Source organism: Dermacentor silvarum, chromosome 5 (assembly GCF_013339745.2).
Source record: "Dermacentor silvarum isolate Dsil-2018 chromosome 5, BIME_Dsil_1.4, whole genome shotgun sequence".
Taxonomy (NCBI): Eukaryota; Metazoa; Arthropoda; class Arachnida; order Ixodida; family Ixodidae; genus Dermacentor; species Dermacentor silvarum.
The window spans coordinates 162,812,519-162,839,426 of record NC_051158.1 but is presented as its reverse complement, the minus strand read 5'-3'; the positions used below and the strand labels follow the sequence as shown (position 1 = coordinate 162,839,426).

General features: G+C 48.5%; 1 protein-coding gene across 1 annotated transcript; it reads right to left on the bottom strand.

Annotated features, from left to right (window-relative positions):
* Nucleotides 1-21,050: 21,050 nt before the first annotated feature.
* On the bottom strand, nt 21,051-26,378 carry LOC119452650 (uncharacterized). Its single transcript, XM_037714649.2, has 2 exons — nt 26,170-26,378; nt 21,051-21,486 (listed from the first exon to the last, which is right to left on the bottom strand). The coding sequence occupies exons 1-2, from the start codon at nt 26,355-26,357 to the stop codon at nt 21,063-21,065; spliced, it is 612 nt and encodes a 203-aa protein (XP_037570577.2). The 5' UTR covers nt 26,358-26,378; the 3' UTR covers nt 21,051-21,062.
* Nucleotides 26,379-26,908: the final 530 nt, after the last annotated feature.

Here is a 26,908-nt window from a genome sequence, read left to right as displayed (position 1 = left end):
GGTTTCCTCCCTGGCCTCTATGTACGAACTGCCTTTCGACGATGATCAGCCACTCGCCTCTCGTCAGCTGGCTGACCCGTACTGTCAACGCTTCATTGATGACCTCTCTGGGGCTTCTCGTCCACCTAACGCGCGCCTCCGTCGCCAGCTCGCGCACTTTAAGCTGGACGATGGCGTGCTGTATCACCGTATTTACCATCCTGACGGGCAACGCTGGGTGCCAGTTCTACCACGCTCTCTCCAACTTCGTGTCCTCAACGCCTTTCACGATGATTTGACAGCTGGCCACCTTGGGTTCCATAAAACCTATGACCGCATTCGAAGTCGTTTCCATTGGCCTGGCCTTTCTGCTAGCGTCGCCAGATACGTCGGTTCCTGCTCTCCCTGCCAGCGTCGCAAGCTCCCAACATCTGCTCCTGTCGGGCAATTGCAGCCGCTTCCGTGCCCTGCAGCCCCGTTCGAGGTTGTTGGGATCGACCTTTACGGGCCCCTTCCGGTCACTACTGCTGACAATCGATGGATAGTGACTGCCGTCGACCATCTGACGCGCTACGCTGAGACAGCTTCTGTGCTTACTGGCTCTGCTTCGGAAGTTGCTCACTTCGTTCTTGAAGCCATTATTCTACGCCATGGTGCTCCTCGTGTACTGCTCAGTGACCGTGGAAAGGCGTTCCTTTCCCAACTGCTAAACGAAGTTCTTCAAGCCTCCGGCACAGCCCACAAGACAGCTTCTAGCTATCACCCCCAGACTAACGGCCTGACCGAGCGGTTTCATCGCACCCTTGCCGACATGATCGCCGCTTATATTCAACCAGACCACAAAAACTGGGATGTTCTTTTACCATTCGTCACTTTCGCCTATAACACGGCCGTGCAGCGCACAACTGGCTACTCGCCATTTTACCTCGTTTATGGACGCTCCCCTACTTTCTTTCTGGACGTTTCATTCTTCAACTCCAAGGCTAATACATCTCTATCATCGTGCGAAGAGTACATTTCCCGACTCGACCACTGTCGCCAGCTTGCTCGCCTGAACACAGAGGTCAGACAACAAGACCGGAAAACTATTTACGACGAATGCCATCGCGTTGTATCTTTTCGACCTGGTGACGAGGTCCTGCTCCTGACTCCTGTTCGCACCCCTGGTTTATGCGAAAAATTCCAGCCACGGTTTATCGGGCCGTACATAGTCCTTGGACAGACTTCGCCTGTCAACTATCGCGTTACTCCTCTTGACGCCCCCACAGACCGCCGTTGCCGCAATACCGAGGTTGTCCACGTCTCCCGCATGAAGCCCTTCACGCGGCGTGCCTCGACACCTTGACGGCCGGCCAGGATGGCCGCTTTCACGTCGGGGGGAAATTAGTGTGGGCGTTTATTACGCACATCTTCCTCATCTGTATGTTATCATCATCATCCTCGCACTTTTACCTATCCTCCTCTTCGCCTGTATATGTGTTCATCATCATCGCCTGTGTGCTGCGCTGGTTCGCTGACGAGCTCCCGGGCCTAATAAACGTCGTTCCAACCGAGACGTCACATTATTATTATTATTATTATTATTATTATTATTATTATTATTATTATTATTATTATTATTATTATTATTATTATTATTATTATTATTATTATTATTATTTATGTTAATTGCCAACCAAAAAAGCAAGAACAACACAAACAGGCCGGTCTAGCCTCAGTTGGCTTCTGGGACTGTGCCTATGAACGTGACACATGTGGTGAATGAAGTACCAACATTGATGATGCGTGGCGAACAAAAAATAAATGACAATAAATAGAAAAGAGAAAGAAAATATTTAGTTATTTACTTAAAACAGACAAATTGAAGGAATAAATGTTACGATGCCAAAATTTTCTCGAAGTTAATTTCACCATAGCTCCTTCAATAACTGTTTCAGCGTGCTCTTAAGTCGCATCAAAGAACTACAGATGGGAAGCGCAGGTCCGCCCCAAGCTTCAGTAATATCACCGATGCTGTTTATTCTGGCTCTGATCGGATTACAAAGAAAGCTACAAGAAATCGATGGCCTAAATCATACCATCTACGCTGACGATGTCACCCTCTGGATGAGCGATGGCAACGATGGGCAGGTTGAAAACACATTACAACGTGCAATAGAAGCAGTTGAACAATACCTAGCAGGAACCGGACTCGCGTGTTCGGCAGAGAAATCTGAGCTTCTCATTTATGTACCATCGCGACGTGGCCGAAAACCATGCAATTACGAGGAATGAAACAATCTCGAAATTCACCGAACTACGGCGGATGGTACGCCCATATCCAAGGTTGACAAGGTGGGGCTCAGCATTGAAAGTAACGGCTACAATGGAGAGCCCATACGTAAATCGGACAATATATCTTCTCAAATCATGCGGCTACTCAACCAAAAAACCGTCCCTCTAATACCCAAGAATGTGCATCCACCCACTGTCAGGGTAGGCGGGAAAGCAGAGCACGCGATATACAGAAGAAATTCAGTACCAGCTAGGACACCACATTTGTAGACGCAGCTAGATATAGACACAAGTGCACCTACACAGCAGTGGTGATAAATTGCGAGGGAAAATGCACGACGAGCGCTAAAGTCAACACGCCACACGTAGAAACCGCAGAGGAAACAGCTATCGCGTTAGCCATAGCACAAACGCAAGCAGACATAATCATCAGTGATTCCCAGACGACGATACGAAACTTCTCCAATGGTCGAATCTCCTCAGAAGCACTACGACTCCTAAAATTAGGTAATAACCACGACTAAAGTGTCCATCTCATCTGGACACCCGCTCACACACTACCAGACGGTAGCAATGAGGCGGCGCACCGCATGGCTCGAGAGCTTACGGACCGAGCCTCGGTTAGACCCGCCTCACCGACTACCGACGAGTGAGAGTGGGAAGATCGAATGACCAGATTTCACGAAATTGCACAATACCGTATATTGCAGACGCGCACATTCCCGTCGCCTCACCCAAAATTAAGCAAAAAACAGTCTGTCGAATGGCGGCAGTTACAAACCAAATCCTTTCCGCGTCCAGCTATCATGCACCTAACACACCCACATTTATACACGACTGACAAGTGCAGACAGTGCGACTCTAGAGCCACCCTAGAGCATATCTTATGGGATTGTACGGGTACAAGACACGATAAACAGGTATTATTGACGACCACAATATCACCGATGCGTCATGCGCTAACACCTGCAAAGTCTATACGGATGCCGCTATTCTCCCAGACGGCGGGAGGACATCATTCCTTAGTACTACGCATAATTTGATCAGCGGCCACCAGCGCTATTTATCTACGGAAGCCAGCGCTCTAGTAATGGAACTTCAAGCCATCCACGACGCTGGGCAAGATGCGACATCTAAGCTGCCTACCATCAAACAACTAGATATCTTCACTGATTCGTTAGCGGCTATTCAGGAACCGAAGAAGGTTGACAAGGCGATGGAAATCTGCGAGACAATACACACTATGAATAGAAAAACAGCTACTTGCGTCAAGGTACACTAGATTCAAGGCTATGCAGCGAACCCTCACAACATTGCTGCTGACCAGCATGCACATTGCCCACCTAACCCAGACCTTCCATCTATTCCCCTCCCACCTCAACCCCTGAACTCGCTCCGAGCCCGTAAAAATTTTCTCCGGCAGGACACACACGCTCTTATCCCCCCGTGTGTCTGCTCCCTCCCCCTTCACCTTAGTAGGGCGGAGGAAGTTGTGCTTAGGAGGCTTCGGGCCGGGGTGGCCCTTACACCGGCTGTGATCTCGCATTTACCACTGGGTGCTACGTGTCCATACTGCTCCGTCCCTGTGATGGAAGCAGATGCATACCATCTAATATGGACATGTACTGGTTTACAATCGGAACGCTCGCGTCTCCTACTACAAGCCGGCCTCCGCTACAGTGTGACAACCAGCTATGACCGCTGGATACATGATAACAGATTCCACAAAACACTGCTTCAATTCATACACAACACAGGCCTCACAGCACACATATAATACACATATACATATCAAAAATTATGCCTTAACGGCAAGTCTTTGTCGCAATAAAAAAAAGACACGATAACAGTGATGCACCTCAAACAGCGACAGCCTCGGCGCGTTGCTCAGCTCGGACCTACAGCACCAACTCTGGGCCATCCAGCAAGCCGAGCAAGCCGCCAAGAATTGCCGTGCGACGGGCCGCTCGAGGCGCTTTGCGTGTATTCGCGGGCATCTTTCACGCTCGGAAAGACACATTTATGTAGCACGTATTGAGCAACAGAAAGCTGTATCGGGAGTTTTTCATGTCGCTCTACAATTTTCTCATTGACACTTTGATAATTAGGGCATTACTTCTGGAGTTAGATAATTATTTACAATTAACTAATTAAATGTCAGTAACGAAAAAATTACTGACGGCTACTCCACTGCACTGGAAACAATGCGCACTAGGTTTGCTTCGCGTAACGCTGTTCCTCTTTTTTTTTAATCATGCTGCGTGATAGCTGGGACACCCTGTATATTGATGACTTTCCCACAGACATATCATCCTCAATAAGGTTGTTCGCTGACGACTACTCTATCTACCGCCGTAATAAATGTTCCGATTACCATTCGGCTCTCCAAAATGACCTTGAACTAAACTATAGTTGGCGCAAAACTTCGCAGCTGTCCCACCCCTCTAAATGCAAGTTAAATTAGTTTATCCATAAACGCACTAACTCAGTGTTTCGCAATTCAATTAATATTACCATAAACTGTAACAACCTATTGTACAAATATTTTCGGGTCCAACTTACACTGATCTTTGCTGGGCTACACATGTCGCAGCCATCTCTTCTATGCACGTTAAAGATGTCCTGGTGGTCAAAATCATTCCGGAGTCCCCCACTACGGCGTGCCTCATAATCAAATCGTGTTTTTGGCAAGTAAAGCCCCAGAATTAAATTCAATCTCTTCTAAAGCTTCCAAATTTCTCGGGTATCTGCGCAGAAACTTGCATGACACAGCTTCTAATGTGCGGAAATCAGCACATCTAACTTATGTTCTTCCGCTACTAGAATTCGCTTCGTCCACGTATAATCCAGAGTTCAACGGAAACCCGTCTGGTGAGGAATGAGCATAGTGAAATAAAACGAACACTCGACTTTTCCAATTCATGTATTGGAAAAGAATACTTGATGAAAATAAAACAAGATCCACCGCGTTTCCTTTCATTGTGATCAAGGGTCCCGTATGGGATTCGAAACGTCAAGTTTTATTTTCCAATACATGTATTTCCATTGGCGAGTGTTCGTTTTATTTCACTATATCTGGTGTAGCTTATCAGCATGTTGGAAGCTGTTCAGAATAGAGCAGCCAGATTCATATCGAGTAAGTACGACCATCTTTCTATCGTCACCCAAACAAAAAATAAACATTTCACTTTAGTCATTGGAAATTCGCCGCGTGATCTCTGTTCTATGTCACATTCACCGGTGCATTTATGGCACATGGCGTCACATATGAGCCATCTGCTGTGGCACGTACACGCTTGGGGTTGGTAGAAGAAGAGAACCTTCTTCTTTTTGGTCTGGTTCCAGTAAAGGCGTGGACTTCTGGCTGGCTCTGTTGTTTCGCCCGCGACATTACTGGTGGAGACGCTGGGTAAATGCAGCTTCGCTCCGAAGTTTCCGCCGTCACTGCTAGCACCTCACAGACAGCTACAGCTCCCACAGAAAGAAGCAGCCGCCGCCTGCAAGGACTACCACCCGAATTCGTCTACCACCCGAAAACAAAAATGTCAACGACCACTACAAACCAGGCGAGCCAAACCCACGATGCCCAGTATTCTCTCCCGTATGTTTTTCATGCGCCACAGACGCCCAGACCGTTCCACGGAGACACTTTTGAAGATGTTGAAGACTGGCTGGACCACTTCGATCGGGTTGCCAGCATCAACGAGTGGTATGATGATCGCAAGCAGCGGAGAGTTTACTTCGCGCTAGAAGACTCTGCGAAGACATGGTATTAGAACCATGATGGTTCCATTGCGACGTGGCACGGGTTTAGCCGAGAGCTCCGCGATGCGTACCGCAACGCCGAAAGAAAAGAGAGGGCTGAACAAGCCATCTCTTCTAGGAACCAGCGGCCCAACGAGAGAGTCTCGATGTTTGTCGAGGACATGTTTCGTCTTTTCAGACGCGCAGACCCTGCAATGCCCGATGAAAAGAAGGTGCGACATTTAGTGCGTGGAGTCAAGGAACAGCTTTTCGCCGGACTCGTACGCAATCCACCAACTGTGGCCGAGTTCGTGAGTGAGGCAACCACGATGGAGCGTACTCTCCAGCAGCGGTCGTCACAGTACGAACGCCACGACATCACGGCTACTGCGTGCTCTCTTGGGTTCGACAGCGAGAAGCAGGCCCTCGCACACTTCATACGAAGCGTTGTGCGTGACGAAGTGCGGCAACTCCAAGCAGTGGCACCAGTGGGACCCCAACCACCCATGACAGCACTTTCGGACGTCATCCGGAGTGAAATCAGACAGGCGATGCAACCACTCGCACCACCAAGACCTGAAGTCCCTGTGCTAACCTATGCAGCGGCATTGAGGGCTCCTGCGCCACCATCTACAGATCCCATCATGCGTACAGTGGACCCGGCTACACATCTGCTCCCGGACACCTCTTCGCATCCACTATCCGGCTCAAGGTACCCGAGCGTACCTACGTATCGACCACCTGATCACTCAAAACAGAGCGCTACTAAGGCAAGTGTATGGCGCTCGTCGGATAACCGTCCGCTATGCTACCACTGTGGCGAAGCGGGTCACGTGTCCCGCGACTGCCAGTACCACCAGCTAGGTCTCCGCGGCTTCCATCCCGGCGCGCGGTGCCCACGTTACGGTGAGTGTCCCCGCGAAATCGAAGCGTATCTGACGGGCCAGCGAATTCCATCGACTGTTCAGCGCAGCCAATCGCGATCACCATCCCCTCGCCGGTCCGTGTCACCTAGCTTGCCCTCGTCGTCTTACGCTCCCCCTAAGGAACCGCTCACCTAGTCCCCACAGGGGAAACTAGGAACCGCGACTTCTGGGGGCGAAGTCGCTTTCCAACGAACATTCCAAGAACCTCCCTCGACGCAAGGACCCGACGACGGTCGTTCCGATTTTTCTTTATTTTCCGACAGTACTAAGATTATTTCTGCCGACATCGCCGTAGTTGTTGATAATCATGCTGTCATTGCCCTCGTTGACACCGGTGCCGATTATTCAGTTATGAGCGGCGCACTGGCATCTAAATTGAGGAAAGTCACCACGCCATGGCAAGGGCCCCAGTTACGCACGGCAGGTGGCCATCTGGTGATGCCAACTGGAATGTGCACGGCACGTATTCGAATCCGTGCGTCGACGTTCACGGGGTCTTTCCTCGTATTGCCTGTGTGCTCGCGCCCAATAATCCTTGGAATGAACTTTCTTTGTGAATACGGCGCAATCGTTGACTTACGTGAGTTGCTGGTGTCGTTCGAGGACCCTTTTCCTTCTGAAACATCACCCAAGTACCGAAGACCATGCTACGTGTGTCCGATGAATCCGTGACTCTGCCCCCTCGCAGCAGCCTCTTTGTCGGTGTGGAATGTGAGCAGGACGTTCCCCACGCTGTAATTGCGGAGGCAAATTTGTCTTTCGTCCTTGCACAACAAATATGCGTTGCCAGAGGGGTTATTCAGCCTCAAAACAGACATGCTCACCTGCTGGTCACGAACTTCAGTGAGGAATATCGTCATCTTGCAAGACGCACCGCGATTGCATACTTTGCGGAAATTGCCGACGTCAACGGTCCGCCAGTATTAGCTGCTCTTTCGCCGTGTGACCATTCTGCCAAGGCGTTTGCGAGCACTCTAGATGTGAACCCAAGCCTACCATCAGAACAACGAGAAAGGCTTCTGGACGTACTCGATTCTTTTCGAGATTGTTTCGCTACAACGACGAAGGTTAACCAGACGCCGCTTGCCCAGCATCGTATCATTACCGAACCTACCGAAACGACAACATGCCTATACGGTATCGCAAAATGAACAAGACGCTATACGTCATCAAGTTCAGCAGATGCTTAAAGATGACGTCATCCAGCCATCGACCAGTCCCTGGGCTTCGCCAGTTGTGTTAGCAAAGAAGAAAGATGGTACCTTGCGTTTTTGCGTGGATTATTGAAAATTAAATAATATCACGAAGACGTTTACCCCCTGCCCCGAATAGATGACTCCTTGGATCGTATACGCAACGCTCGCTACTTTTCTTCCATGGATTTACGCAGTGGCTACTGGCAAATCTCCGTTGAGGCGCGTGAGCCTTAAAAGACCGCTTTATTACTCCTGACAGCCTCTACGAGTTCAAGGTGCTTCCTTTTGGGTTATGCTCAGCGCCAGCTACTTTTCAAAGAATAATGGACACGGTTCTCTCTGGGCTGAAATGGCAATCGTGTCTCGTTTACCTTGACGACGTGGTGGTCTTTTCGGACACGTTTGCACAGCACGTCGAGCGCCTTGACACAGTTCTACAGTATTGTGACTCGGGGTCGGGGACGAGAGATTGAGTCTTGAAGGAGGCGAAGATGAGGCGAAAGCTTTATACAATATGTACAAATATGTATAGATATAGCAGGAATAGCAGGTAATAGCTGGTAATAGCTGCCATTAGCTGGGGATAGCTGGTCAAAGCAGTAAGAGCTGGTAAGAGCGCACCAGACCGACGGGGCGGCCGGTGGCGACTCTCTGGCTTAACAATGGGCCGGTTCCTCCTTAAATCCCCTTGGCGGCGGCTCCTCGTCGACAGGAGGAAGAGGGGACGGTTGCTGACGTCACTCGCGTCGCATTGTGTCGTCGCGTCCCCCTGGCGACTCGTCGACAGGACCCCGAGGGACGGGTGGCGATGATGGCCGGGGCTGCTTTCACGTCGGCAGGACACAGACGGGGCAGTTGCCGAGGTCCCCCCGCGCCGTATTGTGTCGCCGCCTCCCGTTGGCGACTAGTCGGCAGGACCCAGAGGGACGGGTGGCGACGATGGCAGGTGCTATGGCACAACAGCACCCCCGCCGCCAGACAATGCATCCAGAGGTCGAGCTGTCCGACGCAGCTCGGAAGAATGGATGCGCCGGTTGGGCGACATCTAGGATGGTCTGGAGGTATCGGCTCTGCCGCTTTTCCCGCCGGTGGTCTTTTCTGCTGCTCGGTCCTGATAATGTCCACTGGAACGACCAAGAATCAACAACGCCAAACCACTCCGGCCAAAGCAAGCACCCTCCGAATGCTCTCCAAACCGCCAGACCAAAATCATCGAACAAAGCATTTTTCGAGATCTGGCTACGCTAAACAAAACAAAACAAGACAACAACAAAAAAAAAATCCCGAACAACACGAGACACGTATCTGAGAGAGAAATTCGAGATACGGACCTTTTCTTTTTTTTTTTAATTGTCAATGCGTGAGGGTTATAATCAAATCAGAATTCATTCGCCAGCGATTCTCAACTGTAATGCGGGCGGGTTGGCAAAGATCAAGGTTGCCGAAGATGACTTAATTTTGCCCCCGAAAGCCGTGGCGCAAAGGTTAAGCGTAGCTAATCTATGCAGTTGGGCGCCACTTCGCGGAATTACGGAACGAAATCCGATAACTGTCACCGCATAAAGAAATAGCCCTCCACTTAGTGCTGACAAAATGCGCTCGGCAAAACGAGCACCACATTCTTAAAGCACAGAAGCGGTCTTAACAAAAAACAAACAAAAAACAAATACTAAAACTCACACGAACTACATGAAAGCAAAGGTGAGTCAAAATTCTACACTGACACTTACAACTAACGCGTACAATACAAAAACAAGTCAATCTAAATTAAGCCTTTAGGCTTTGTCTAGCCTAGGTTAAACGTAAAAACAACAAACAAATGAAAAAACTGACGCTTTCTCTACTTGAGCGTTTAGCAATCAGGTCTCAGTAAAATGATTAACCAACTAGAAAATGTCGGTGTCTCGCGAAAAAAGGGACCATAAAAGATGCCCTCTTCTCTGCACATCCAACCTTTCATACGCTCAACACGCGACTGAACTTTAACGCAAAGAAGAATAAAATGAATACTAAAAGACAATTAACAGAATCGGCTCTAAAGGTATCATGTTGTCAATCACTTGGTGCTCGCAAGCACACCCTTTCAGACGCGCTCGAGCGGGTCGCCCATTCTCGAGCGTACGCGTTGTCCACTCGCGACACCAGAACAAGGCTGATTTGCCCGTAGCCGTGACTTTCAAACTGCTGCCTCTAAACACTCGGGGAGCGGCGCATCCACGGACCCGCGAGCGCGCGGTCCCTTTGTCCGCTTGGCCGTCGCCTTTCCTTCCCCCAGGAAGGGAGCGGCCATTGAAGCAGACTTTCGAGCATACCCGACGCTTCGCTACGTTCCTCTGCTTACAATTCATTGATATCGCTGAGAACCGACGGAATTTGCGGCGTCTGAATTTCTGTGAAATCCTGCCTTTACCGACGCGTGTCACGCCTATTACAGAACGCAGCAGCCGCCTAAGCTTCGGGTTCACCATGCTCCGCTTTTTCCTAACGGCTTGGCAGTTGGAGCATTTGACCTGGCTCGTATCGCCGCCCGAGTCCGACTTTCTCGGCTTGCGCCTTCGTCGTTTGCCCTCGGCGCGGCTCGCAAAGCTCGCGGTCTCGGCACTCGTACTCGCAGGTGCCCTGCCTTCTCGTCGCAACGACATAGCTCCGGGCGGCAAAACCAAGCTAGCCTCGTGGTCGTCGCTAGATGTCTGCACTTCTAACAGAACATAACTGCATCCGACGCCATCTGAGCTAGCCGGCTTGCCCTGCGGTCTCTCCTTGACTAGCCTGAGCGTATCGCTGCCATCAAAAGGGCGCAGAATTTCTCTCTGGCCTTCATCGTCGGCCACAATTTCCAAAGCGGCTTCTTTAGACAGCGGCGCAGCAATGTGTTCGCGCTCGTCGATAAGCGTGTGCACCGATTGCTGCACCATAGCATTTCCCTGGCGCACTGCGCTAGTAGCCATCTCAATACGCGGTCTCTCCTCGACAGGCTCGGCATTGTGGCTATGAAATTGGTCCTGGCAGTCGGCCTGACTTACGACATCAAAATGACTCAACAAAGCCTTCTTAGCTTCATCGTAGTCCCGCTTCTCTGCATCAAGCAGCTGTTCCAGAACACACGAGAGTTTACGAGGAAGCAACAGGATCAACCGCTCGGACCAGAAATCCCGGTTGACACCTTCTTTCTCGCAAACCTTTTCAAGATCAGCAAGAAATTTAACCATATTCTCGCCCGCCCTGAAGGTGTGGAGATGATATCGTGCTGTGCGCCATATCCATGTTTGATTCTGTCGACGGCTCTCTCGCCTTGCCTTTTCCTCGGGACCTACGTGCTCTTTCGCTTCTAGCTCGCGCCTCTCACGTCTCTCGCGTTCTTTTGTCTCCAGCTTTCGTTCAACAATCATCTCCCAAGCCTCTTCGGCTTCCTCGGTCGTCACGTCCTCCGCTCGCATCACGTCGAGAATCGCTTTCCTTGCTTTTTCGGAGCTGGCGGAAATGCCCAACTCCTCGCAAATTTGAATGAGGTCCTGAACTTGGAATTCCTCCATCGCGATCTCGTTCCTCGTGTTGCTGCCCACAAAATTTACCTTACTTCAAACTAAATCCACTATTTAAAGAAGGCAAATTAATAAATCATAGTCTACCAAAAAACAAAACACTCTACTAACATCTGCCTGTGCTAGAGAGGTCTGGTGACATGAAAAGCAAACATCGGGCACTCACCCAGCCAAAGTGGTTGACGCCGGTCGGTCTGGTAGCTGCCATCGAGCGGTATAGCAGGCGTCCTCGGTCCTCGTATCTCGCAGCTTGCCATCCGCTGTTGAGATACTGGTTCGTCAATCCCATAGCTGCCATCCACTATTGTGACTCGGGGTCGGGGACGAGAGACTGAGTCTTGAAGCAGGCGAAGATGAGGCGAAAGCTTTATACAATATGTACAAATATGTACAGATATAGCAGGAATAGCAGGTAATAGCTGGTAATAGCTGCCATTAGCTGGGGATAGCTGGTCAAAGCAGTAAGAGCTGGTAAGAGTGCACCAGACCGACGGGGCGGCCGGTGGCGACTCTCTGGCTTAACAATGGGCCGGTTCCTCCTTAAATCCCCTTGGCGGCGGCTCCTCGTCGACAGGAGGAAGAGGGGACGGTTGCTGACGTCACTCGCGTCGCATTGTGTCGTCGCGTCCCCCTGGCGACTCGTCGACAGGACCCCGAGGGACAGGTGGCGATGATGGCCGGGGCTGCTTTCACGTCGGCAGGACACAGACGGGGCAGTTGCCGAGGTCCCCCCGCGCCGTATTGTGTCGCCGCCTCCCGTTGGCGACTAGTCGGCAGGACCCAGAGGGACGGGTGGCGACGATGGCAGGTGCTATGGCACAACAACAGGCAATTAGAACAGCTGGGCTTTCTCTAAAACCCGAAAAATGTCATTTTGGATACGAAGAACTGAAGTTTTTAGGTCACGCTGTGAGCCATGCCGGCATCCGCCCAGACCCAGAGAAAACGAGCGCCGTCGCCGCATTTCCCGTGCCTACAAATAAGCGAGATCTACGCCGATTTCTGGGGCTCTGTGCGTACTGCCGACGATTTGTCAAAAATTTCTCTAAAATCGCTGAACCCCTCCACCAACTTACGAAGGAAGGCATCCCGTTTGTTTGTGGTCAGGATCAGTGTTTCGCCTTCGATACCCTCCGAAACCTTCTCCAGGCCCCACCTGTACTCGGTCACTTTGACGAGACCGCTGACACGGAGTTGCACAAAGACGCCAGCAACGTCGGCCTTGGAGCTGTCTTGGTCCAGTGGCAAAATGACATAGAGCGTGTGATTGCCTATGCGAGCCGAACGTTATCCGCTGCTGAGAAAAACTACTCTGCCACAGAAAAAGAATGCTTACCCGTTGCCTGGGCCATAACAAAGTTTCGGCCATACTTCTACGGTCGCCCATTCTGAGTAGTCAGCGTCCGCCATTGGCTTTGCTGGCTCGCGAATCTCAAAGATCCCTCAGGTCTCCTGGCGCGATGGAGCCTTCGACTGCAAGAATTTGACGTCACCATCGTTCACAAATCAGGACGCAAACACACCGACGCTGACTGTCTCTCACGTGCACCAGTCGGAAGTGCCCCCGCTGACCTTGAAGAGGACGACAGTTTTCTTTCTGCCGTATCAGTAACAGACATGGCTCAACAACAGCGCGACGACTTGGAGCTCAGTCCTCTCATTGACTACCTGGAAGGGCGCATGTCAGGTCTTCCTCGAAGTTTCCCACGCGCGCTAGCCTCCTTTTGTTTCCAGAATGGCGTCCTTTATAAGAAGAACTTTGACCATACGCAAGCTACATACCTGCTATAGTTGCGCCGACCTCGCTTCGTGATGATATTTTACGTGCCTATCACGACGAACCATCGTCCGGACACCCGGGGTACACACGAACGTTGGAACGAATTCGCCGCTGTTACTACTGGCCACGTCTCGCAAAGACTGTGAAGCAGTACGTTCGCACATGTCGGCACTGCCAACGACGTAAGACTCCACCTGTGCGGCCAGCTGCACTGCTACAACCAGTAGCAATACCGCAGAGGCCATTTCATCAGATTGGTATGGACCTGCTGGGATCATTCCCCACGTCTTCGTCCGGCAATCAGTGGATTGTGGTTGCTACCGATTACCTAACACTACCGGTACTGCGAAACAAAGGCACTCCCAAAAGCTACCGCAGCAGACATCGCCCATTTTTTCGTGCGCAGCATTGTCCTCCGTCACGGAGCACCAGTGGTCGTCATTACCGATCGTGGGACAGCTTTCGCCGCCGAGATGTTACAGGAAGTCTTGAGGCTAAGTGGCACTGCACATCGCAAAACGACGGCTTATCACCCCCAAACAAATGGACTGACTGAACGCCTGAACAAGACAATCGCGGATATGCTGTCAATGTATGTGGCCATTGACCACAAGAACTGGGACGATATCCTTCCTGACGTCACTTTTGCGTACAATACCGCAATTCAAGAAAGTACAGGCTTCACACCTTTTCGCTTAGTGCACGGTCGAGAGGTCACCACGATGCTCGACGCCATGCTCCTTCCCGACTACTTGGGAATGTTTCACACGGATGCGGCCATGTTCGCCCAGCGCGCCGAGGGGGCCCGTCAACACGCGCGATGCCGTATTCAGTGTCGCCAAACCGCAGACGCACGGCGCTACAACCTTCGCCACCGCGAGGTTGCCTACAATACTGGCGAGGAAGTGTGGGTGTGGACCTCCATCCGACACCGGGGCCGGTCAGAAAAGTTGCTGTGTCGCTACTTCGGTCCCTACAAGATTGTACGGCGACTCAGTGACGTTACCTACGAGGTTCTCCCAGAAGGCACCCCAAGAAACTCCCGTCGGCTTCCTCAAACTGAAGTGCTTCATGTTTCAAGACGAAAACCATATTTTTCGCGCCGTGACTCGACCGTCGAGTGACTATACTACATTGACGACTTACACCGTTCTTTTTTTTTTCGTTTTCGTTGTGCTCTGTTTTTTTCCCTTTTGTTCCTTCTTTCACAGCAGCAGATTGTTCTTTCGCGTTACGACACATTTCTTTCGTTTATATTGTCACCCTCTTTTTTATATATTTTTACCCTCATTTACAGCATCGACACGATGCTTCTTTAGGAGAGAGGGTAATGGCACATGCCGTCACATATGAGCCATCTGCTGTGGCACGTACACGCTTGGGGGTTGGTAGAAGAAGAGAACGTTCTTCTTTTTGGTCTGGTTCCAGTAAAGACGTGGACTTCTGGCTGGCTCTGTTGTTTCGCCTGCGACAATATAAATAAATCTCACCGTCTGCCGATTCATGCACCTGTGCGCACTTCACGACGCCTTCACAACACGCTACTGCATGCGTAATAATCGAATCGTGGGTTTGGTCCGTAAAACCCCAGAATTCATTCATTGCTGCACTGCTGCGCATATACAGTCTAATGCAGGCATTTATCTCATCATCACTTCCTCGCGCTATTGCAGCTTGGAACAGTCTTTCGGACCACAGTGAATTTATTTCACACGGTGAAACCTTTCGGGATAGCCTGCATACGCTCCTTGATGCATTGTATAATGATGTGCCACTGTACAATTTGTAACCTTTGTTTTGTTACCTTTTACAGCGAAGCTGTATATGGCTAGCCGATACGTCCGTCTGTCGCCTGTACGTAGAAACTATCATCATCAGCAATGGCTCAAGCATCGTCGTCTTCTTCCACAGCTGGCTCCGTTGCCGCTCATCATTCCAGCGTAGAATTGCACTTCTCTTCTGTCGTCGTAATCGGTAGGCCGCGATTGGGGGGGCATGAGCCAATGCTTAAGGGGTTATGCGCCAATTCATTGTATTCCGTGACCGATTTAATTTTGAAGCAATTTCGTTTTGAAGAATCGCCAACGACAATGTGAAAATGGCAGACTGTGGGCATAACATCAGTGACGTAGTTTTCTTTGTCGCAGCCGAACGTCTGTGTAACCTCATTCAGAGGCACAAAGACGTAACCAATAATTGAGAAAGGCTTTAATGTACCGTTTGGATTAACCCAGTGATAAACACCGGGGCCGCATGTTTCATTCAGCTTGGCTGGTTAACCATCTGTACGGAGTGCTTGGGTTGTGATTTTTTTATTTGATGCTAACTTTTTTTCTGTTCTGTAGAAACTGTTACCCCCCCTTAATGCCCTTCAATGGGCCTGTAGGTATTGTGAATGAATAAACAAATACACAAATAAATAAGAAAGAAAGAAAGCAAGCAAGAAAGAAAGAAAGAAAGAATTTTGGGCAGAGGTGCTAGGCAACACATTGCTAAAAAATATAGTAAGTTTCAAGATATCGAGAACAGAAAATGCGCCAGTGTTAAGTAGCTTCCATGTCCTGAATTTAAAAAAAAAACATTTTTCTTGAACGTTCATGTTAACATATTTGTGGCACATTATTACTGAATTAACCACTGAAAACCATTTTAAAACGTTTGCCCCCAATAGCTATTATACACCAACTTTAGCCAAGTACAATATCACGTATAGTCAAACTTCTTGCCCGTGAAAACTAATCCTCGTTCTAAAAAAATAACGAACACTACTTTGGCGCAATAGAGGCCTCTTGCATAGTACCGAGAACCTGGTGCCCATATTGGCTTCGCGGCTGCAGCTTAGTGAAAGGCAGACGTGCCATTTAGTGCAGAACGCACATAAGAAGTTTGTGCGTGGGCTCAGCTAGAGGCCGTGCAGAGCGTTGGTTCGTATTTCCCACTAATTGTAACTGTTAAGGGCAGCTAATTAGAATGTTTACAGCGCACAAATGGCTAGTTATCTGCTATTCACACCCATCAGCGTAGGCGCCGTCGTGAGGTGCGCGTCCCCAGAATACAGCCGTTTAGACGACAGCCGTCACATTTCCTGAGCCAAGGATGACGTCCCCGGCCAGCGGTGGCTGCGCCAAGCTGACCTGATCATGTGACAATATCTAGGCCACTTCGTACAGGATGACGGCACTCGATTGCTACACCAGTCCATAAGATATGACAGCATGTCGCACTTCTGTTTTCCTGTAATTTGCTGCGATGTAATCAAGAAGGACGTGAGACTGTACAATAGTCGCACATCCTGCAGTCCTCTGCCCATCACCGCTTTCCCATCGTAGCAGTCAACGACGCCTTCGCGGGATCAAGACAATATTCTATCGAACCTGTTGCGGGGAAGCGAGCTTATTTCGCATTTGGCTTGTTATTCAGAGCATATGCTATACAGGATGTCTCAGTTATCATGCACCAAGACTTACGAATATACAAATGCCACGTAGCTGGACAGAACCAAGGTAATGTTGTTTGACGTCGCTTGGAGATACTCAGATTGTTTTTTGCATACCTCCTAATTACGTAATTAGTAATAATTATTTAATCAACTTCTGAAATATTAGTGAGAGGAAAAGTGTCAAGGAGAAAATTGTAGAGCAACATGAAAAAATTCCGATACAACTTTCTTTTGCTTAATACGTGCTACATAAAAGTGTTTTTCCGAGCGTGAAAGAAGCTGGCGAACACACGCAAATTGCCTCGAGCGGCTATTCGTGCGGTAGTTTTGCGTGTATTCGCGGCGTGTTTCACGCGCGGAAAAACTTTTATGTAGCTCGTATTAAGCAAAGTAATTATAGGTATATGAACATCGCGTACATTACGTATACATTATTGGCCAGACAAAGAGCTCTGATATTTGGACTAGAACTCGGCACTAAAAGGATTTGTCCGCGAAACTAGCCTCAAAAGGCTACTAAAGGTTGATTCACACTACGCCGACACGACAACGATTTTGGTCTGCCGACTGATAAAGACAGCAGTTTACAGGACGGTAAACGCTGTGGTCGGCGGTTTAAAGGAAGGAAAAAGGCTGCCGCCAATAGTCGGCAGACCAAAATCGGTGATCGGTGCCGTGTCGGCCTGTTGTGAATGAGCCTTAACTGGAAGCAGGCAGCCAACCCGAAGCAGCCAAACAAGTGCGCACCTTACTCTGCCGAAAAAGTACAAAAGTCATTTGCTTCTGCCAGTTTCATAGCGTTGCATCATCACTCCTAGCACGGCACACAATGTGCAAGCCTTAACTACAGTAAAAATCCATGCGCAAACACACAACAATTTTAATGTCTCACCTCGCGTAACTCTATTGGCGAAACCGGCGCGCCCCGGAGCGGCCAAACTGCGAGGCCGAGCGGCGAGAGACAGGGCGAGCAGCGAGGAGACTTAGATTAGGAGAGGCCGGGGGAGAAGGAATGTCGCTACCTTTTTTTTTTTTATTATTATTATTCAGGGGCTTAGTGCTGTAGGCAAGTTGTTCCGCTCATAGAGTCGGGGGAAAAAGCGCTGGAGGGAGCCACGGCTTCAAGTTCTGGCCGCACTATCCCCGTCAGGTCGTCTGATGATGACGGTCGCTGCATTGCTAGCCTGTCATCACAAGAGGTTGTCGGAGCTGTGTTCGGCAGACGTGCGCCCCAGTGGGTAAGCTCCTCCTCGAGGTGCCAGGACAACCGTCGTGAGCCAGGACAACCGTTGGAGTCCTGTGCCTTGCCTAATTGTCTAACTGATGGTATGCAAAAAATAATGTTAGTATCTCCAAGCGACGGCAAACAACATTACCTTGGTTCTGTGCAGCTACGTAGCATTTGCATATTTTTAAATCTCGGTGCATGGGTTGGGACACCCTGTATATGCGAGTGTCAGAACACCCGAGAAAACTCAGTGAGACCTGTGGCAGAGCCGGCACTGCCCACAAACTTCCTACGCGCATCCTGAGCTCACCCGCACGACTGCACTGCGCGAGGGTGCCGGGAATCCAATGTGCTCTCAGAGTTGTCGGCATTTTGCCAGAGGTCTATGGTCCTGACGCTACTGCGCCAATTTATTATGATTACTATCACTGCTGATTTAAACAATGTAAGCTTTATTGCTTATTATATATTGCTTCGAAAGGCTAACTGTCATTTTCACACCAACCGCGACACGTTTCACTAGCCATGTGATCTGTAATACAAAGATTTGCTATAATGTTTGATGGAGTGATTCTGAACTGGTTGAAAGGTTTGGAGGCTGACCGGTTGGACCCAGTCTTGGTTGCAAAAATTAGCCGGATGCGCAGCTGTGAAGGGATCAAGTCGAACCATAGGATAAGCCTCCGCTAAGACTAACCTGCCTATTCCTACATGCTCCACCTCTGAGGCCAGTGCTGCGAAATATTTATGAACATTTCAAAATAAAACACTGTCAACTCAACGCTTTACACTCATGCTTTTGTATCGTTGCAGACGTAGCAAAGCAGGTGAACTACACGAAATGCACTAAAACGGAATAACAGTAACTTTTTGCTTGCTTTTGGCAACTATTTTTATTAGACATGCTTTTTGTCCATTCGAGCAGAAAGTGTATATTCCATTGTTCTACTTACAACAGTTAAAGTAACTAAAAAATCAGGAAAGGTTGCACTCGGTCGCGCAAAGCTTGGGCACAGCGAAGCTTACTGGCTGCTACTGCTAGGTATGAACTTGGTTGCCTGCTTGGTCTTAACTTGGTTTAACTTAACTACGCATGTAGGAAGGTATTCTCGAGCGATCATTTTCGGAGGTACCTTCCCTTTCAGGACATTTCGCGTGACTAGCACTGGAAGCGTGGGCGCCTACGAGAGACAGCGCTCCTGGCATGCCACAAACGCAGGCAGGCTAACCAAGTTTGGTACAGTGCCAAGAACGCTGTCGCTTGCTGACGCCGAACGCGTTGGCGACATTTCGCGTGACTAGCGCTGGACGCGTTGGCGTCTACGAGCGACAGCGTTCCTGGCATGCCACAAACGCAGGCAGGCTAACCGAGGTTGGCGCAGTGCCAAGAACGCTGCTGCTTGCCGACGCCGAACGCGTTGGAGGCTAGCCGCTCGATATCAATCGACCAGCTTCGCTGTTGTCTGGACCGTGGCGCGGTTCTTTTTTTTTAACACGAAAGTGTTTTATGCCGGGGTCCACCAAGACTTCACTGACGTATTTCCGTCACGGAAATACGTCATACGGAAATACGGAATGACGTTCTTACAATGTACACGAACATAATACAAAGAAAGAAACCAGAAGAAAAAGTTCCACAAACATGCAAAATTTGGAAATCGAACCCACGACCTCTCGGTCCGCGACGATAGATCGCCGAGCGTTTAACCCATTGCGCCACAAACGCATTTGCAGAGAGCTACACAGACGCGCCTTATATATCTAACACTCCTCCGTGTACCCGCGCTCTTGCTCGGGGCGGTGCCGCCGCCTACGAGCAGAAAAGAGAAGTACTGCATTATGACACTAACGCGCACCGACAGTGAACGCTTCGGTGGTCTCAGCACTACGACGCCTCGATGCCAGCATTCGAAGGGACGCTGGCATCAAGAAGCACTACCAACTCCTGTGGCGTTCACCGTACTACGGTGGCGTTCACCGTACTCAGCACAGCGGAGCGTGGCCTCCGCAATTAGCTCTGAAAATGTTTCTGAAGTTGATCGCGGAGGCTGCAATTACGACGCGCTGTACGCGCTGATTTGACTCGGTGACGATTCAGTTACGTGCTTTGTCTTGCGCGTTGTATTAGTGTGTCAGTTACGTGCTTCGTCTTTCGCGTTGTGCTAGCGTGTGCAGCGTAGTGCAGCTTCCATATGCACGACGGTTGCTCATGGTCATCGACGTTGGTAGTCGTGATGGAGGAGACGTGCCACCAGGCGTCAGCGTGGGTGCATCAACGCCCAAGGGCGCTTTAGCCACAAAACACCAATAGACATTATATATCAATGTGCAATAAACATTACACTACTTCTGTGAAGACACGTTTCACTTTCGTGTTCTATACCGATTCCTATATAAGAGGGATCAACCACATTTTTTTTTTGCTCCTGGCTCAGCGCGCCGCGGAGAGGAGAGGCAGGGGTCGGGAAGGCAGGGAGCTGGCGAGGAGGAGGCCGCGCGCGCGTGCACGCGGTCTCCTCCTCCTCTTCCTCCAGGTTGTCTTGGCTACCACGGCTACGCACCACAAATTACGGTTGGCTTAAACAGCTTCGCTGTTAAAAGAGAGTAGAGTCACATAGAAAATAGAAATGGGTAAAATTCTTGGTAGCATGGCAACAAATTGTAAGCGCATCTTGAAGTCACACAAAAATGTGTTACTGCATTCCTACCTACAGACGAGATTGACAAGAACGTCAAATACTGCATCACACGTGTGCTAAGTGAAGATACAGATAAATGAAATTGCCAGCTGCTTTACATTAGTTGCCTAAAACGTGCGAGTTGTTTTGAACAATCGTTGGCGTTGAATAAGACAGATGTCACTCTCAACCGTCAACTTTAATTCCTGGCAACAAAGATGTGGAAGAAACTTGTATCAACAGCGGTGCTGAGAACGCATGCAACATTCCCGGCAACTACTTTGAGTAATAGAACGGTCTCGAACTTCCAGTGTCCATTCGAGTAAGGTCTTCGCCGCGGTCCTTCATGGCAGCGAGTTCAGTAACATTCAGCAGGCGAGCATCCGGAGCGACAAAATCAGACGTGCCGAAAAGAACTGAGCGAGCCATCTGTCCCAGGGCGGTATCGTAGTTCCTGATGTTCGTCTCGTTCAGCTCTTGACCGATCAGCGGGTCGCCTTTCACATCATTGCGGTAGTTCACTAAGGTGTGCATGGCGTAGGCGTTGCGCCAGTCGGGGATAAAGTGGGGTAAGTAGACACCGGGGAGCATGTACGTCTCCAGGCCGTGGTACATGCGGTGGAACAGGTGAGCCCGCTTGACAACCAGTTGTGTGGTGGGCACATCGGCAGAATTGTAGTCCCACAGTGATGCATTGAACCTGGGGGCAGAGGTGTAATTGAAGGCCCCGCCAAAAAACGAAAAGAAACGTCAATAAGAATAATATGCGCAACTGGGCCACAGCATATCTCAGAACTAGAGAACGGTACGTCAGGCAAAAAGCCTATATTTAAAAGTCCTTATTGTGCCTATTTATTATATAAGCACACATTTAAAGTCTAGAAATATTTCAGTGGCTTTTTATTCTTCCTCCAAATGCCCATTTCGACGGCGGTGCCTATATAAGATTTTCCGGGTCTAGAAGTGCCTTTTTATCTGTTTTGCCCAAGCCTCTTCATGTTTACAACGCGATCACCCACGGGGGAACTTGGCTGATGCAGCTGATTATTAAACTAACTGTTTGCTGATCTACAGTCTATAATAACTGACTGTAGACCAGTCTGTTGTTACCAGCTTTGCAGCAGACGACAGTATCGCTGTGAGAGGAGCTCAAGATCCCCTACGTGGCAATACACAGGAAGGTGACAGACTTTTTTATTCGCATATTATGCGTATATTATTCTTATTTCACTTTTTCAGCTGACAGCGATAAATTTTAATGGTTGGGCGCAACTCTGCTATATGTGGGGCTCACTCTGGACGATCAAGAGAGGTTCGCCACCATCTGCAATGCATCTGTTGCTGAGAGTTAGTTCAATCTGTATTGGACAGAAATTTCGAGGTTTCGCTGCTGAAAACTGTCAAGAGTTCTGACCGTTGGACATTCTGCAATTCCAGAGGACATTGGAATATTGAACGTTCCGATGTACAGCTATGTGCTACCAACTTCGGTGAATACTAAGCGTGTTCCTTCTGTGCGTAGAAACTAATATAGTGAGCGAAAAAAATGCACAATGTGCAGCTCGGAATTTTGCGAGAAGTGCTTTTTTGTCACAGCTTTCACAACTTTGCCTACGTTGTCTAGCCAACCCAGATTTCCTATAAATATACTGACCTACCAATCTTCGCTCCTTCCTTTTTATCGCGAAAATAAAATAAATTTAACGAAACGAGAGTGTAGTGGCCGTGTTCATTAGAAAATCATAGCTTATATCCATATACATAGGTCTAAAGTACAGATTTTTGCACCTAGATATACCTGCAAAGACTGCTTCAGTACCTGTTAAAGGCGCCTAAAACATATTTGTTTAGTGCCATAGCATCCTGTCTCTAGTGATGACTACGATGAAAATCTGCTTACGGAAGGAATGTGAGCCCATGACTCAATAGCGAACCTCTGCACAGTTAATTGAGAAAATTTAATGATCAAGTATTGATGTAAGTTTTACTGCGAACAGTGCATTTTTTTCGAGAAAGTTACAGCCGCATTTTAAAGTGCATGATTATATGCCTTTATTTCTAAATGCATTTTTATTAGACCGACGTAATATTGACGTTAAGATTCTCATGAATCAAGAGTGTATCATCTCCAGATGGCCATAAGTGCACCACATGCATAATCCTTAAATGGGCTTTCCGTTAAAATGTTACCGTCTATATGTTCGAGGAGACAGGGCGTTAGTTATTCTATCTCAGTTTTTCTGTACTTTACCATCAAGCAGAAATCGTATATAAAGTCAAAGTGATATTGCAAGTACTTAAGTAGCAGGAAATGTTGGTGCGTCGCTTCTCCATCTCATTTTAAGTAACTACAACAACAGGCACTTTCTAACAATCACAAATTCTGTACGATAGTTTCCTTCTGCTCCGACTTAATCTACCCATTAGCCACAGATACTGTATCGTGATCAGTTTGGCTAATTCTACAAAACATCGTGCATAGCGACGCAAATTTTGTGAGTCCTGTATATGAATATACGTACAATTACAGGAAGTATGCACCAAGAATAATTATGCCTAACATAGACCTGAAATTACGATATCCTGCACCAGCACAACCCATGCTATGCCCACTAATTTCCTGATGTAATTTTGTCTCATTCTTTGTTAACATGAATCTCATCTGTAATAGCTTGTAAACCGCTTTGTCACACCAATACGTCCTCAGCAGAGGAACAGCGAGAGACGAAGAAACGAATAATATTGTTCGTGGTATAAGTTATAAAATTCAAGCGAATGCTGTATACAGAAAACAGTGTGCGGAGAGCCTGCCAAGTTAACGAAAAGACCATGAGAGCACCAAGACGCAGGCGGCTCTTTTATGACCAACATGACACGCATTTCATTATATTCATGTCGTGAGTCCACAGGAGTCCGTTTAGCTACACCTAAGATACCTTAAGGCGAAAGCCTTAGTCATGCTCATGACTATGACTTCGGCCATCAACCTTTAGCCTTTTCCTTCACTTGGTACCACATCCGAACCCATTCCATTAGTTTTTGAGTATGAATCTTTTTTCGCTGAATCATTGTCATTTTTGCTGAGTCATGCCCATGACTATGACTTCTACCACCCTCCTTTAGTGTTTCCTTCACTTAGTGCCATAGTGGAGGGCACCGGATTAATTCGAACCCCAGGTGGTCAAAATTAATCCGGAGCTCTCCACTACGGCATGCCTCATAATCACAACTGGTTTTGGCACGTAAAACCCCAGTGTTAACCAATCAATCAATCACTTAGTGCCCACGTCCGAACCCATTCTGGTGGTTTCTAAGTGTTAATCCTTTTTTGCTTAGTCATTGTTATTTATGCTGAGTCATGCTGATGAATATGACTTGCACCACCATCCTTTAGTGTTTCCTTCCCTTAGTACACATGCCCGAACCCATTTCAGTGTTCTTTGAGTCTATAGCTTTTCATTATTCTTGACTATCAGATCAGCTTGCTGAAAATGTGGCTGACAACCGCACATGCTGCACTGCGCGTCAAGAAGAACGTCCTTCGAAGTACTGCAGCACATATGGTTGTCAGCCACATTTTCAGGAAGCTGAAGATTAAGAAGTCAAGATTTAAAAAAAAGCTATTCAGTTGAATAATTGAGGCCGACATGATAGACAGACTGGGCACACCATGTGTCAGCACACCATCTGTCGGGCTAGCTGGAACAGAACTTCCGTTTCTTCCTGCCGATCTAAATAGTTTTGTGATCATGCTCACTCACTATCATTCGTGTACCGCTTCAAATAAACATTTTTTGAAAGTTAGCGCTTGTGTTGTCTTGCCTCTTCTGTCCCTTTCTCAGGATTCCGCTCTTGCTCCGACGTTATGTACCAACGAGCCCAAGCTGTTCCTGTATGCTCACACAGATTCACTCACAGAAAATAGTTTTTCTTAGTGCTCACGCGGACTAAGAAGGACTCAAATTCTACTCAGCCGTGCTCACTCGGTCTAGAACTCACCGAAGTTCTACAAAGCCGCGGTCATGACCTTCGGCTGGCGGGTTGCTGAATGAGTCGAGTCATGAATGAGTTTGCCCACCTATTATGCTACCGAAAGACACATTGACGTAGCTGTGGTTGCCAGCACACTTTATGAATAGATACGTGCTCTCAAGGAAAAATAGTCACAGAGAGGAACGTTGCATCTTAGAGGCGGTGGTGATACACAAGAAAGGCAGCTGCTGCATCAGCAGAAAAACAGAATTTCTTTCTCCCACGTGCACAAGCCTCGGAAAGCAATGTCATTCAAATACTCAAGTTCAATTTTTCTTTTTTTATGGATTTTTTCTTTTGCCTCGATATATCGGTTTCTGTTTCTCTTCCAGTAAATTCAGTGACCATTCAGCAGTTTTGTTGTTTCTTTTCTGTCGTCCCTGTGCGGTCATGCTGGCCGAACATGTCGATATGCACTTGACAGCTCAGAAAAATGTCGCGTTAATCTTGCTTAAAGTCCAACTTGTTGCTTCTGCGGGTTCTCTTAATGTCACCATATGGACTACTCAGCAAGTGCAGAAATGTACACAAAAAGGTCGCAGTTTCATCCGAAAGGCGAAGCATCAATTGCGATAGCAACTTAGTAGAGAGCTATACGGAGTAAGGATAGTAGTTTTACCAGCTGTATAAACTTGGACATGCAGCAGCACCAGGAACGCGCAGGACTGTTGTCGACGCCGTCGCCGTATTGCGCGCGTTCGCACCGAACGCGCGCGGCGTTGGCGACTGCTGCCAGCAACGTTACTAGATTACCTCGAAGAGGTAATCTAGTAACGCTGGCTGCCAGGACCTCTGGGGGCGGCTCGGAGGTTTTCGACGAGATCAGAACGGGAAACTCGTCGAGCAGCGTCGGAAGTCTTTACCACCTTCTCGCCTCGCAACGTTTATATTTAAATATGCATTTGGTGCCGCAGCTAAACATCACCTCCCTTTCCTCCCTCCCGTCCCTCCACGGCCTTTCGCTCGACGAAAGAAGTCGCGTTTGCTATATATGTATATAGCAAACGCATATATAGCATATATATATATATATATATATATATATATATATATATATGGTGATTGTAAAGGAGGAAAGAGACGCTTAATTCTGCAGCCCTTAAGAAAAAACGGCGCAGAACGCGCGTTTGTTCTCCGCCGTGCGTTCACTCCCCATGAAAGCGCGCGTCCCTCGCGCCCTTTCACTCGCACATACAGCATCCCGCGCGCGGCGACGATTTCATCGTCGTTGACGTAATACGAAACCTCACGACGACGCCGACGGCAGAAATCCTCTTTGAGTGTCCATATAATTGCTATCGCAATAAAACAAGTTTTGTTCTCATAAGCGATGAAGCTGCGCGTCACTCACTCGCGGTAGGTGTCCATGAACAGACGCATGACGCGGGAGTTCTTGTGCGCGATCATTATCATGTTGCCGAAGACGCCACCTTCTGCGCAAGCCACGGTTGCCTCGTAGCGAAGGAACCGCCGGAGAGACTGCACCACGAACACGTCGGCGTCGAGGTAGATGCCCCCGTAACGCAACAGGACGCGCATGCGTACAATGTCCGTTGCGTGCTGGCCCCACTCTGGCTAAAAACAAAAGAAAAAACAAATGGCGTTGCTATGAACACAAGGCGCGCACATGCTATTCTTTAACAGATATGCGTGCACAGTTCGCAATATTCTTCAATTGGTCAATCAATTTTATGTTCCGGCTTCTAAAAACTTGAGATGGCAATAACGATGCAGTCTCGCATCAGTGCTTGTGAAGCCTGTCCACCCCTTAAATCACAAGCGCACAGAAAACTATAAATCAGTGCATTCGTCAGCAAACTTGAAACAACCTCTACATTACAAAACACAACTGTGTCAAGATGCTCTGGCTATAAAGATATGTACTGGGCTGACTCTATATTATTCGATACCTCTGTTTCGAAATACTCTCTCTACATTATTCGATTCCCCAATTTTAAAATGACATAATCCGCGTTCGATTTATTCGAAAATCAATACATGCGCACATTTTGTGCAATTAATACTGGTGCGTGTGCTCTGGTCACCGACAACACCAGCGCCTCTTGTAATCCAGCCTAAATAATAGTGAG

What these genes read in the sequence shown, in the direction of transcription:
- LOC119452650 (XM_037714649.2), bottom strand. Translation starts at nt 26,357, where the DNA reads ATGCGCGTCCTGTTGCGTTACGGGGGCATCTACCTCGACGCCGACGTG. An exon ending in TTCATGGACACCTACCGCGA is followed by an intron (nt 21,487 to 26,169) that starts GTGAGTGACGCG and finishes CTCTGCCCCCAG; the next exon opens with GTTCAATGCATCACTGTGGG.